The following is a 12,638-nucleotide window of genomic DNA, read 5'->3' as shown; positions in this document are numbered from 1 at the left end:
GGCTGGGCGGAAGCCAGGAGCTTCTCCCAGGTCTCCGGCATGGATCAGAAGTGGGATAGCTGGGACTGGAAGCATTGCCCATAGGGGATGCCGGTGTTGCAGGAATTGGTTTAACCTGCTACGTCACAACACTGGCCCTAGAACTTCCTTTCTTTATCACAGGCAAAAAAGTCAACTTTCTCTCCCCCTGAGAATGTGAAGGAGAAGTCTAATGTTGGTGGGCAGAAGGGGGCCTGGATGAACTCCTCCAGCTTTGCTCCAGGCCCTCTAGGGAATTTGCCTTTTCTTTTTTTTTTTTTTGACAGTGGACAGTGAGAGAGAGAGATAGGGAGAAAGGTCTTCCTTTTCCGTTGGTTCACCCCCCAAATGGCCGCTACGGCTGGCGCACTGTGCTGATCCGAAGCCAGGAGCCAGGTGCTTCCTCCTGGTCTCCCATGCAGGTGCAGGGCCCAAGGACCTGGGCCATCCTCCACTGCCTTCCCGGACCACAGCAGAGAGCTGGACTGGAAGAGGAGCAACCGGGATTAGAACCTGGTATGCCGGCGCCGCAGGCAGAAGATTAGCCTATTGAGCCCGCGGCACCGACCGGAATTGGCTTTTAGGCTTCCTGGCCCGTATGCTTTCTGTCACAGTTACTCTTGCTAGCATGAAAGCAGTTGCAGACAGTAAGTATGGAGCATGGCTGTGCTCCAGTAAAACTTCACGACATGCAGTGGCTGGGTTTGGCCTGCAGGCTGTTGTTGTCCAGCCCCTCTTCTAGACAGGTGAGGAGAAGGTCCCAGGGCTCTGAGAGCTGATGGAGTCGACGAGGTCTGTGGAGGGGAAATGTTTGCTCAGGGTGACTCCAGTCGTTAGATCCCAAAGGAAGCGATGGCGCGCCCTGTGAACTGCTGGTTCACTGCAGATTTCGAACACTGTTTGAAATACATCTTCTCAAATAGGTAGAGCAACACAGCGAGCACTCGTGTAGCTCTCGCCCAGCTTGAACAATTAATAACTCACGGTCTGTCTTGCTCTGTGGATAGCCCTTTGTTGTGGCCCTCCTGGAGTAATAAATCCAAGAAATCACAGCATGTCAGCCTTACACTAAGCGACTGTCACAGCGGAGTGCCACACACGGCTCAGGCCCACTTCTTGCCAGGCTGTTGTCTCCATCTGCTCTTAGATGCTGTACCATAGTTTTCTTTTTCTTTTTTTTTTTTTTGACAGGCAGAGTTAGACAATCAGAGAGAGAGAGAGAGAGAGAGACAGAGAGAAAGGTCTTCCTTTTTCCATTGGTTCACCCCCAAAGTGGCTGCTATGGCCGGCGCTCTGCACCGATCCAAAGCCAGGAGCCAGGAGCTTCCTCCTGGTCTCCCATGCGGGTGCAGGGCCCAAGCACTTGGGCCATCCTCCACTGCACTCCCGGGCCACAGCAGAGGGCTGGCCTGGAAGAGGAGCAACTGGGACAGAATCCAGCGCCCCAACCGGGACTAGAACCCGCTGTGCCGGTGCCACAGGCAGAGGATTAGCCTAGTGAGCTGCAGTGCTGGCCAGTGTACCATAGTTTTCAAAGTTTGTACTTGGCCACTGCTGCTACAGCCAGCCTCGGTAAGCTTCTGCATTCTCCAGAGGCCTTGGGACTGTGGGCAGTCCTTGAAGACTGCACCTGCAGTGGGATAAAATCTAGGCTTTTGGCAGAGAAACAGGTGCTTCACCAATTGCAAAGCTCTAGGAGAATCCCATTCTGTTTTTTTTTGTAAAGATTTATATATTTATTTGAAAGTCAGAGTTACACAGAGAGAGGAGAGGCAGAAAGAGTGAGAGAGAGAGAGAGAGAGCGGGAGAGGTCTTCCATCCGATGATTCACTCCCCAATTGGCTGCAACAGCCAAAGCTGCGCTGATCTGAAGCCAGGCTCCAGGAGCCTTCTCCGGGTCTCCCACGTGGGTGCAGGGGCCCATGGACTTAAGCCATCTTCCACAGCTATCCCAGGCCATAGCAGAGAGCTGGATTGGAAGTGGAGCAGCCAGGTCTCGAACTGGCGCCCATATGGGATGCTGGCCCTTCAGGCTAAGATGTTAAGCCCCCTGTGCCACGGCGCTGGCCCTGAGAACCCCATTTTGGTAGGTACAGATGGTGGTGTCCCCTTGTGACAATTGCTGTGTCACAGAATTGCCCCCAAAGCCACCTTCTTTTGCCCCTTTCCTGGTAAAGTCCCACTGAGGAGTTTGAGTTGAAGCTGTACCCCCCTGCCTAGATCTGTCTCTGAGTGACCTGTCCTGTGTTGTCTCAGACCTGAGGCAGCGGTATCCCTAACAGAGCACTCTGCAAAACCTTCTACACCTTCTCCTGTGATCCTAACCACAGCCATACAAAATGGAAGTTTTTCCTGATTTTCCTAATTGATGGAATAGCCCAAGGCTCTGAGCAATGGTAGAGTTGAGACTAAGCCCAGCAAATCCCGTGCTCTTTCCCTGGGCCACAGAGAGTGTGGTCCCAGGTTAGCATCACCTGGTAACTTGTTAAAAACACAGAATCTATGTCCCCACTCCAGAGTTAATGAGTAAGAAACTGGGGGTGGCACCCCATAGTGTGTTTTTAACAAGCTCTCCAAGGGATCATCCGCATGAAAAACAAACATCACTCCCCCTCAAGTTATCCTTACCCGCACTGCCCACCTCTGACCACTGCCCCCTTCCACAGAACTGAGACAGAGGCCCCTTGCTGTGCACCGGCACTGCCCACGACATGCAGGTGCGGTCTGACTCCCTGCTGACCCACACTCTGCTCCTCAAGGCCACAAGAGGCAGAAGAGGAGGGAGCCTGGCTGCAGCCCAGGTGTCCTCATAGTTTGGAGATGGAGTCCCATCAGGCTTTCCAACAAGTGTGGCATTCAGACTGTCAATTCTGGACCAGCTTAGTTCTTGGCATAATGTCCATGGTCAGGTATTTTTCCCTTTGACTCCAGCCCTGGTGGTTAAATCTTTTCTTTTTGTGTTTCAGAGGTCTTCTCTGACCAGGCTGCAGATTGTTCATCAGATGTACTTTATAAACCACTTAATGAGAAAGGAGTGCCCCAGTTTAGCAGTTGCCTTGTGCTCCACTGTCAGGTGTAGAGTGCAAGCTGGTTGGTTATAGGCATGGAACAATGAAATAGGTAGGACCTAGAGGGAACTAGGCTCACTTCCTTGGATGGACATTGAGCTAACACCTAGCACTATTTTCCCAAATATCCTGTTCTCTCTCGCTACCTCACATCTCAATGACGAATCTGTGGGTTTGGATTGACCGGAGAGAACGCCTGTAAGGTTTTAGCCCTCTCGGCTCGGCCCCGGAGTCCGCCCGGCCGGCAGGGGGCGCGCGGTGCTCAGGCCTCTACTCTCTGCCGGGTCCCTGCCGCGCGCTCGGGCCGCGGGAGCTGGCGGGAGCGCGATGGCGGCTGCAAGGAGGCTCATGGCGCTGGCTGCCGGCGTCTCTCCGCGCCTGCGGTCGCCGGGCTCCCGCGCCGCCTGGCGACAGGGACGCTCGCGCGGCCTCTCATCAAGCTGCGCCCGTCCCGACCGCACCAAGGAGGCCGCCGAGGCTGAGGCAGGGGAGGTCCCTGGCGGGCCCGGGGAAGGCGACGGAAGCATGGTGAACGGTGAGGGCAGTGGCGGAGTGAATGGGCCGCGACGCCCTTGACTCCTGGGATGGCTCGGCTCGGGGCTCCGGCCTCGGGCCGCAGTCGGGCCTGGCCGGCCCAGGCCCTGTCTCCAGTAGTGGCTGAGAGTGACATCTGCTGCCAGGCCGCGGCTCTGCTGTGGTAAAGCTCAGATGTTACAGGCCCGGGTGGACACTAGGCGCGCCTTTACCTGGCAAGAATAGGTGAGAGGTGTGGGACTTCGAGGGAGTGGAGGAAAACAGATAAACGTCCCATCACTACCCGGACAGGTGGCCAAGAGTCAGGGCATCAGGGGTAGGCAAGACCTCACCATTGTGGGAAATAGCCCCAAATATGCCTGAACTTTAAGACCGCAGGTAGTGACAGAATGGCTGAACTTGGCTTTGTGACTTCTAAATGGTGTAGACTGAAACTGGTGAGAGTATCTCTGTCCAGCAAGGATGGGTGGAGCCAGCCCCTCCTCCCCCACGCTACTTAGAAGCTGCTTCTTCACTGCTTGATTCCTCGTTGGTTTACAAGGTAATCATTTAGAAGGCACAGGGCTGAGCGGGACTCTCCATCCTGGCCGGTTGAAACAGTCTGCCTCTAGGATATACAGTCTAAAACCTGGCACGGGCTACATCAGTTCCTGGAAGAGCTTTTTCAGAGATAGCGCCTACCCACCCCGCCACCATGCTCAGGTGTGTTGTGGGGAGCAGTCCAGGTGCTGATGAGGCGAAGGTGCAGGAACGTAGACAAGCTCCTCCCGAGCTCCTCTTTGGAGCTGCTTTCAGGTGTAGTGCAATGCCAGAGACAAAGGGTGATGAATGAAAAGCTTTGCTTGTCCAGTGCAGTCTCCGATCTTACATCTCCTGAGGGGCCACTCAGACTTAGACCCTTTCTCTCGGATCTGTTGCTACCAGCGGCCTCTTGTGTGTGATACATCACCCATTTATGTGTTGGGATTGATGCCACAGACTGATGAAGGAAATGAGGTCTCATTGTGCTTGATGGGACCTTCTTCGCCTGAGTAGAGAAACAAGGAAGGGATAGCGTGTGCCTGTGTCTCAGCTGTGAAGGTCTTTTTTTTTTTTTTTTTTTTTTAAGATTTGTTTATTTATTTGAAAGGCAGAGTTACACACAGAGCAGGGAGACAGACAGACGCACACATACGCACACAGAGAGAGATCCTGCATCTGCTGGTTTACTCCCCAGATGGCTGCAATGTCTGGAGCTGGGCCAGGCTGAAGCCAAGAGCTTCTTCTAGATTTCCCATTTAAGTGGCAGGGGCCCAAGGACTTGGGTCATCTTCCGCTGCTTTCCCAGGCACATCAGCAGGGAGCTGGATCGGAAGTGGAGCAGCCAGACTGGAACTGGTGTTCAGATGGGATGCTGTCATGGCAGGTGGTAGCTTTACCCACTACACCACAGCACCGGTCCCTGTGAAGATTTTTAATCAGCCCCTGTTCATATTCTTTTGTAGAGTGCAGCGGTAGAGCTGGAAGCAGAGGCCTGGTGTTCAGGATCCAGAGCTCACCATTGTGCTACATGGGGCTGATCCTTTTTTCCATGATCTTTCAGTAGGAGGGGCCTTTCCCTGTCTTGATCCCAGTGTGTGTGTGGTGGATTTTTGTTTTGTTTTTTTGTTTGTTGATTTCTTTCAGATGTCAGACTCTAGGGGATTTATGGACTCCAGATTTCTGTAACTGTGTTATGAAATAGGAGGAAGAGGATGCTGGCTGGTTCCCTTTTGTGGTATTGGGTCATTGGTCCTTCTCCTTCATGACGGACAAGTGGGTCTGGCCCCACTGTCCCACAAACCTTGAAGCCATCTCTATTTTCCCAGGTACTCCTGGGTGGTTAGGGGTCACAGGCCAGCATCCTCAGAATCTAGCCCAGGGTTGCCCTGATAAACATCCACAGGATTTTTTTTTTTTTTTTTAAAGAAAAAGAATGATTGAAATGCTTTTGTTCTTGTTTTCGTAGCTTCTAGGGACCTATTAAAGGAATTCCCACAGCCCAAAAACCTTCTGAACAGTGTGATAGGAAGAGCTCTCGGCATCTCACATGCAAAAGACAAACTCGTCTATGTGCACACAAATGGACCGAAGAAAAAGGTAAATGCTGGTGGCTGAAGGAGGCTCGATGCTCTTTATTTTTTAAGGTCTCTTTGTCAAGGAGGATGTAGAGTGGGTTTTCTGAATTAAACAGTCAACAGAGAGCCTTAGCCCAGCTAGTTTGAAGAAAAGTCAGAAAATAGGTTTGTGTTACAGGCAGGGAACACTGGGCAGAGCTGCTGAGCAGTCCTCGTCTTGTCTTAGACACCTGTACTGATCCCTGGTTTTGGTCTCCTAACGGCTGACTAGGACTACAGGGAGTCAGTAATTAGAATTCCTGCTCTTAGAGATCTTGTAGATCTTGGGGGGTCCCACTGAAACATGTAGGCAGACCATACTGAGTGAAGATTTATAAAGATAAAATGGGGTCCTAGCTTGCCCTCTGGAAAGAACAGTACCTTGAAGAAGCCAGATAGCTTCAGGTGAAGCAAACCGATCCAGAGTGAGAGAATTAAGAGTGTGGTGAGGACTTGGTGACAGGGTTGGTGTGGTGAGGACTCGGTGACAGGGTTGGTGCACCTGCACTCTCACCTTTGAGCCTGACGTGTTGCTGCCGGGAGGTCCACAGCTTTGCTGTAGATGCTCTGTGTGATCTGTAACGGTTCTGTTGTCTGGACAGGCAAGTATCCTGATTCTCTTTTTTTCCCCAGAAAGTCACCCTGCACATAAAGTGGCCCAAGAGCGTGGAGGTAGAAGGCTATGGCAGCAAGAAGATCGACGCTGAGCGGCAGGCCGCAGCTGCAGCCTGCCAGCTGTTCAAGGTGACTCTGCTCTAGCCAAACCCTTGCCTCTTGCTGGGATAGGTGCTGGTGCCAGATGCATCTTGGTAGAGGTTGACACTGTTCAGCCTTTCACCTGTCCTGAGCCCTTCCTACTTCCTGGTGCCTTCTGTGCTGCTCAGCCAAGGAAGGAGTCAATTTTGTTTTGTTGGCCTCTGTGGTAATTTTTCAGTGGTTTCAAAAACTACACATAAGAACCCCTCTATGAAAAACTGCTTGTGCCTAGCCTGATAGATATATACCTGTTTTTTTTTTTATTTTTTATTTTTATTTTGACAGGTAGAGTTATAGACCATGAGAGAGAGAGACAGAGAGAAAGGTCTTCCTTCTGTTGGTTCACTCCCCTAATCACTATGGCTGGCGCTGCGCCGATCCAAAGCCAGGAGCCAGGAGCTTCCTCCTGGTCTCCCATGCGGGTGCAGGAACCCAAGCACTTGGGCCATCCTCCGCTGCCCTCCCGGGCCACAGCAGAGAGCTGGACTGGAAGAGGAGCAACTGGGACTAGTACCCGGCACCTCGGGGCGCCAGCGCCGCAGGCGGAGGATTAGCCTTTTGAGCCACGGCGCCGGCCTGTTTCTTTTTTCTTAATACTTCGTGTGTATTTTCCCCTGTATGCGTGTATGAGGGGTCTTCAAAAAATTTATGAAAGACATACATTATTAAAAATGCATGGATTTCAAAATTTTGTGCCCCAAAATAGGTTAACCCTTTAACTCCATTTTCCACAAGTTTTTGAAGTGTCCTCATGGTCCCATTTCTTTTTTTAAGATTTATTTATTTGAAAGGGAGTTACAGAGAGAGGAGGAGAGCATGAGATATTCCATTCGCTGGTTCACTCCCCAAATGGCCACAGCAGCTGGGGTTGGGCCAGGCCAATGCCAGGCCAATTAGCAGGAAGCTGGATTGGAAGTGGAGCAGCCAGGGCTCAAACTGTTGCCCGTATGGGATTCTGGCATCACCAGCAGTGGCTTCACCCACTTTACTACCACACTGGCCTCATGGTCCTGTCTTGTAATGGAAAGATGATGGTTATGATTGCTTTTCTCATTTTCCAGAGGTCAAACCTGAGTTGCTTTCAGGTTTTTGGTGAGCTGGCCTTTCCAGGGCTTGCCAGTCTGTGTCCGTCCCTAATTGCCATCGTGGCTATGCCAGCTTTCAGACTTCCTCAGATTCCTAGGACTTCATCTCTGCTCTGAAGTAGTGGAGCTGAGGGGTGTGTTTTCCTCCGACTTTCCTTCCAGGCTTCCACCGACCCTGCTCCTTCCTGCTCTGCAGAGAAAAGGCCTCCCCTCGCCCCCAATCCTGCTCCGTACGTCTCCACCATATTTCTCAGTCCCCCTTCCGTGTTGCTTCTCCTTCCCCTCTTTCACCCTTTGCTTTCTCAGATCGTTCCTCTGCTAATGTGCTTCTGTAGCCTCACAGGAATGCAGTGTTCTGAGCTTTTCCTTTGGCCCTGCTTCAACTGCAGACCACTCTCAGGGGTTGTGATCTACATTTTCTCTCTCCCAGGTCAAGGCTGTTTTCTGGCCTCTGGCCAGCTTTGTATCCCTGTAGTGCTTGGCATGTAGAGGTGATTGCCAGGTGACTGTGCAGTGATGGGAACAATACTTGGCCAGGCTTAGCCTTTTCTCAGTCCTTCCTCTGTTCAAGGCTTCTGTGGCTTTGGCACTGCCAGACTTCTCTTTCGAGTTCCTGGAGATCCCTGCTTCTCTTTTCTCCCTGGGCCACTCTTCTCCCACCCTCTAAAATCTCTTTCTGTCCTTCTCCTGGGTGAATCTTAATGGCTCAACCATCTTTCTTATATTTAATGTTTCAAGAATCTGTCTCGCCGGCGCCGCGGCTCAACAGGCTAATCCTCCACCTTGCGGCGCCGGCACACCGGGTTCTAGTCCCGGTCGGGGCACCGGATTCTGTCCCGGTTGCCCCTCTTCCAGTCCAGCTCTCTGCTGTGGCCAGGGAGTGTAGTGGAGGATGGCCCAAGTACTTGGGCCCTGCACCCCATGGGGAGACCAGGATAAGTACCTGGCTCCTGGCTTCTGATCAGCATGATACACCAGCCACAGTGCGCCGGCTGTGGCGGCCATTGGAGGGTGAACCAACGGCAAAGGAAGACCTTTCTCTCTGTCTCTCTCTCTCACTATCCACTCTGCCTGTTAAAAAAAAAAAAAAAAAAAGAATCTGTCTCGTATAGGGTATGTCTTAGTGATTCTCAGCTGGAAATGATCATGCCCCTCAGGAGATTTTTTTTTTAAATTTTTTATTTGAAAGGTGGTGTTATAGAGGCAGAGAGAGAGAGATAGAGGTCTTCTATCTGCAGGTCACTCCCCAAATGGCTGCAATAGCTGGAGCTGGGCCAATCTGAAGCCGAGAGCCTGGAGCTTCTTCCGGATCTCCCACGTGGGTGCAGGGGCCCAAAGACTGGGCCATCTTCTGCTACTTTCCCAGGCCATAGCAGAGAGCTGGATCAGAAGTGGAGCAGCTGGGATTTGAACTGACACCCATATGGGATGCTGGCACTCTAGGGGATGGCTTAACCCACTACGCCACTTACACTAGCCCCAGGAGATGCTTAATTTAATTTTTATTGTTATGTATGTATATCAGTCACCTGCATCCACACATGCAAACACAGTTGAAATGATTACTGTGGTCAAGCAAATCAATGTATCTGTCACATTGCTTAGTTATTTCAGGTGTGTGTGTATGTGTGTGTGTGTGCATAAGAAGACCTAAAATGCACGAGCTTCACAATTTTCAGAATATAATGATTTTATTATTTATTATAGTCCTCTTCCTTATCCACTTCCTTTCTGCTCCTGGTAACCACTGCTCTACTCTGTTTTTATGTATTTGATTTTTAGAGTCTGTGTACCCCTTTAAGTGAGATCGTACAGTGTTCTGTGTCTGGCTTAATGTCCTCTAGGTTCATCTACTTTACTGTAGATGATGGCGTTGCCTTTCTTTCTTTCTTTTTTTTTTTTTTAAGATTAACTTTTTATTTATTTGAAAGACAGAGTTACAAAGAGAGGTAGAGACAGAGAGAGAGAGATCTTCCATCTGCTGGTTCACTCCCCAGATGGCCACAACGGCCAGAGCTGCGCTGTTCTGAAGCCAGGAGTTTCTTCTGGATCTCCCACACAGGTGCAGGGGCCCAAGGACTTGGGCTTTTCCAGGCCATAGCAGAGAGCTGGACTGGAAGAGGAAAGCTGGGAATAGAACTGGCCCCATATGGGATGCTGGCGCTTCAGGCCAGGGCTTTAACCCGCTGCACCACAGTGCCAGCCCCAGCATTGCCTTTCTTAAGGATGAATAGCATTCTGTTGAGTGTGTGCTCTCTGAAGGTTCATGGTTCATAAATTTTTGAGTCCATGCATATGAGTTATCTTCAAAAACTTCATGCACTTCAAAATTTTTGTCCCAAATAAGCTTATTTTTAAAACATATACATATATATTTATATTTTATATATTTAAGCCATTTGTTTTATATGCATATAAATACATATAAAACATTTTATACATACTAAAATTTATTTGTAGAGCAGGGAGAGAGAGCAAGAGAGGCAGTATTCCCAGTCACTGCTTCATTTCCCAAATGCCTGCAACAGCCAAGGCTGGGCAGTGCCAAAGTCAGGAGCCAGTAACTCAGTCAGGGTCTCTTGGGTGGCAGGGACCCAACTACTTGAAACATCACCTACTGTCTCCTGGGGTACACATTAGCAGGACACTGAAATTTGGAGTGGACTGGTACTCAAACCCAGGCACTCTGATATGGGATGTGAGTATCCCAGGTAGCATCTTAACCACTAGACCAAATGCCTGCCCCATAAATAAACTTTTGATTCCATTTCCACAAACTTTGGGACATAGTACTTTTGTATACACTGCTCAAACACTGGGGTTGTTTCCATGTTGTGGCTGTTTTGAATAACATCACAGTGAAAATGAGAACGCACATACCTCCACAAGGTGCTGATTTGCTTGGTGTATGGTGATTCTATTTTGACTTTTTTGAGAAACCTGTGCACTGATTTCCATAATGGCTGCCTTGTACATAGGGCTCCTTTTTTTCCCACATCCTGTCCTGTCATTTTGATAATAGTGGTTTTTTTGTTTTTTTTTTTTTTTTTTTTTTTTTGACAGAGTGGACAGTGAGAGAGAGAGACAGAGACAAAGGTTTTCCTTTGCCGTTGGTTCACCCTCCAATGGCCGCCGCTGGTGGCGCGCTGCGGCCGGCGCACCGCACTGATCCGATGGCAGGAGCCAGGTGCTTTTCCTGGTCTCCCATGGGGTGCAGGGCCCAAGTACTTGGGCCATCCTCCACTGCACTCCCTGGCCACAGCAGAGAGCTGGCCTGGAAGTGGGGCAACCGGGACAGAATCTGGCACCCTGACCGGTACTAGAACCCGGCGTGCCAGCACCGCAAGGTGGAGGATTAGCCTAGTGAGCCGCGGTGCCGGCTTATATAATAGTGGTCCTAATAGGTATGAGGCCATATTGTGGCTTTTGTTTGTTTGTTTTTAAGATTTATTTTATTTATTTTAAAGATACAGTTAGAGGAAGAGACAGAAAGGGATCTTCATGCACTGGTTCACTCCCCAGGTGGTCACAGTGGCTAGGAGTAAGCCAAGCCAAAAACCAGAAGCCTGGAACTCCATCTAGCCCAAGCTTCTGATGCCTTCCCAGGTGCATTAGCAGGAACTAGATTGGAAGACTCAGCTTGGCACTCTCAGAGGATGCCAGCGTCACAGGTGGTGGCTGAACCTGCTGCACTGCCTGCTGGCCCTGGTATTGTAGTTGTGATTTGTATTTCCCAAATAAGTGATGTGCAGCACCTTTTAATTTATCTGTTTGTTGTTTATATGGTTTATTTTGGGAAAAATGTCTATTTAGTTATTTGTCCTTTTAAAAAATGTAGTAAAATTTGTGAGGCAGAAAGACAAAGAGTCAACACTCCCATTCCACTGGTTTACTCCTTAAATACTTGGGAACTCAGCCGGGTTTCCCGCTTTGATGGCAGAGATCCAGTTTATTCAGCCATCACTGCTGCTGTTCAGCATCTGCGTTGGTGGGAAGCTGGAGCCAGGCATTCTGGTGTGGGAGGCAGGCATCTTAACCGCTCAATTAATTTCCTACTGCCCCCTGCCCACCTTTTACAGAGAAAACGGTTTCCTTTTTATTTCAAAGGCAGAGTTACAGAGAGACAAGATGAGCGAGATCTTCTACCTGCTGGGTAACTCCCCAAATGGCTGCAACAGCTGGTGCTGGGCTCGACTGAAGCCAGGAGCCCAGAGCTTTCCCAGGTGCATTAGCAGGAAGGTGGATCAGAAGTGGAACACCCTGGACTCAAACTGTTGCCCATAGGGGATGCTGGCATTGCAGGCAGTGGCTTAACTTACTACACCACGGTGCTGCCATCGCTCCACCCCGCCTGCCTTTTTTTGAGAGGCAGAAGAAGAGAAAGAGTCAGCTCCCATTCTCCCATTCATTGGATCCCTCCCCAGATGCTCACAGTGCTGTTGGCTAGACTGGAAACTGGGAGCTAGGATCTCAGTCCAGGTCTCATTTGGTGGCAGGAAGCCAGTTATTTGAGCCATCAATGCTTCCTCCCAGGTCCTTCATTGGCGGGAATGGAGATGGGTGTTGAACTCAGGTACTTTGATGTAGGAGGCCAGCATCCTAAATGCTAGGCTGTATGTGTGCTACCTGTTTTGAAAAATACATGTGTTTATTCATTCCTTCATTTGAATGGTAGAGAGAGGGACATGCAAGCAAAGATATTCCATCTACTGATTCACTTCCCAAATATCTTCAACAGCTAGGGCTGGGCCAGAACTTGTGCCTAGAACTTATTCCAGTTCCCCCAACTTGGGTGGCGGGGACCCAGACACTTGGACCATCATCCACTGCTGCCCAGGGTGTGCATTAGCAGGAAGCTAGAGTTAGGGACAGATCTGGAATTCAAACCCCGGTATTTTGATATGGGATGTGGAGGTCCCAAGCAGTGTGTTAACTGGTATGCCACATGTTTACCCTGTTTTTATTTGTTAAAAGTTTGTCTCTGGTCTTATATTTAGGTCTTTAACCCTTTTTTCAATTGATTTTTGTATGTAGCTTAAGGG

General features: G+C 50.1%; 1 protein-coding gene across 14 annotated transcripts in view; it reads left to right on the top strand.

Moving 5' to 3' along the window:
• The window catches only part of DHX30 (DExH-box helicase 30), a 40,270-nt gene that overhangs the window by 17,371 nt on the left and 10,261 nt on the right, over window positions 1–12,638 (top strand). For 11 of the 14 annotated variants that reach the window (XM_051852492.2, XM_051852489.2, XM_070050916.1 and 8 more), the window contains 2 exons: window positions 5,608–5,738; window positions 6,389–6,499. In XM_051852492.2, coding sequence (XP_051708452.1) covers window positions 5,608–5,738; window positions 6,389–6,499 — 242 coding nt within the window. Of the gene's footprint in view, window positions 1–440; window positions 535–3,383; window positions 3,622–3,991; window positions 4,162–5,607; window positions 5,739–6,388; window positions 6,500–12,638 lie in introns of those variants that run through there. The other 3 variants (XM_070050919.1, XM_008260557.4, XM_070050920.1) reach the window with 3 other exon arrangements.

The sequence above is a fragment of the Oryctolagus cuniculus genome, chromosome 10 (assembly GCF_964237555.1).
Source record: "Oryctolagus cuniculus chromosome 10, mOryCun1.1, whole genome shotgun sequence".
NCBI lineage: Eukaryota > Metazoa > Chordata > Mammalia > Lagomorpha > Leporidae > Oryctolagus > Oryctolagus cuniculus.
Note: the sequence above shows the minus strand (reverse complement) of the source record. Positions and strands in the feature narration are given on the sequence as shown.